This window comes from Pygoscelis adeliae, unplaced genomic scaffold (assembly GCF_000699105.1).
Source record: "Pygoscelis adeliae isolate BGI_AS28 unplaced genomic scaffold, ASM69910v1 Scaffold420, whole genome shotgun sequence".
Classification (NCBI taxonomy): Eukaryota; Metazoa; Chordata; class Aves; order Sphenisciformes; family Spheniscidae; genus Pygoscelis; species Pygoscelis adeliae.
The window spans coordinates 1056071-1056874 of record NW_008823871.1 but is presented as its reverse complement, the minus strand read 5'-3'; the positions used below and the strand labels follow the sequence as shown (position 1 = coordinate 1056874).

Here is an 804-nt window from a genome sequence, read left to right as displayed (position 1 = left end):
CCGCCACCGGGCGGCGGCGCGCTGGCGGGGAGGAGAGCACCCCACGGGACGCCGGCATGCGGGAGGGGAGGAGCGCACCCCACGGGACGCCGGCGTGTGGGAGAGCTCACCCTTGCGGTGCCACCTCACTCACCACGTCTGGTCGTTGCTCCGAGTCAGCATGGCGGGGGATGCTGGCACGGGGACGGGACACAGCACAGGGCTGCCTGCCCCGCTGCCCATGGGGGGGACAGACCCGCTGGTGGCACCTGCGTCCCCACAGATGGACGAGACCCACTCGGAGCAGCAGCATTTTATTGCCATGGGGGTTTCTGTGGGAGAGAGGGTGCTACAGCCGCTCCTGTCTGGCATTTCCCAGCCCCTGGGCCACTGGGACTGGGGCACGTTGCTTCTCAGAGAGCATCACCCATCCCACCGCTTGTCCGTCACGCAGGAAAAATGTCCCTGCCACCCACGGCGAGGGAGGGGGGCCCAGCACCCAAGGGTGCCCAGGCACTACGGGCAGGGGTGTCCCCTGGTGATGGTTTTCCACCACAGAGCGTGCTGCCAAAAGGAGCCAGCTCCTGTCTTTCCCACCGAGACCTTGGCTTTGGTCCCATCGTAAAGCCCGGGCTCCTCTGGCCGTGATCTGGGTCCGTGTGGCCCCGCAGGGAAGCGGGCCGTTGCCTTTGCCAGCCTGCGGCCCCGCTCAGATGTCATCTTCCGTCACCAGGCAGTAGAAGTCCGTGCGGGCGCCGTAGTTGCGCAATCCCAGGTCTGAGATGTTTAGCTCGGGTCTCTGGCTGTCCTGCTGCTGGGTGTCCT

At 66.8% G+C, this 804-nt stretch overlaps 1 protein-coding gene across 1 annotated transcript in view; it reads right to left on the bottom strand.

Moving 5' to 3' along the window:
• Nucleotides 1–688: 688 nt before the first annotated feature.
• Nucleotides 689–804, bottom strand: part of SIGIRR (single immunoglobulin and toll-interleukin 1 receptor (TIR) domain) — a 3005-nt gene continuing 2889 nt past the window's right edge. The window contains exon 9 of the mRNA XM_009334044.1: nt 689–802. Within this exon, the coding sequence (XP_009332319.1) occupies nt 689–802 (114 nt within the window). The remainder of the gene's footprint in view (nt 803–804) is intronic.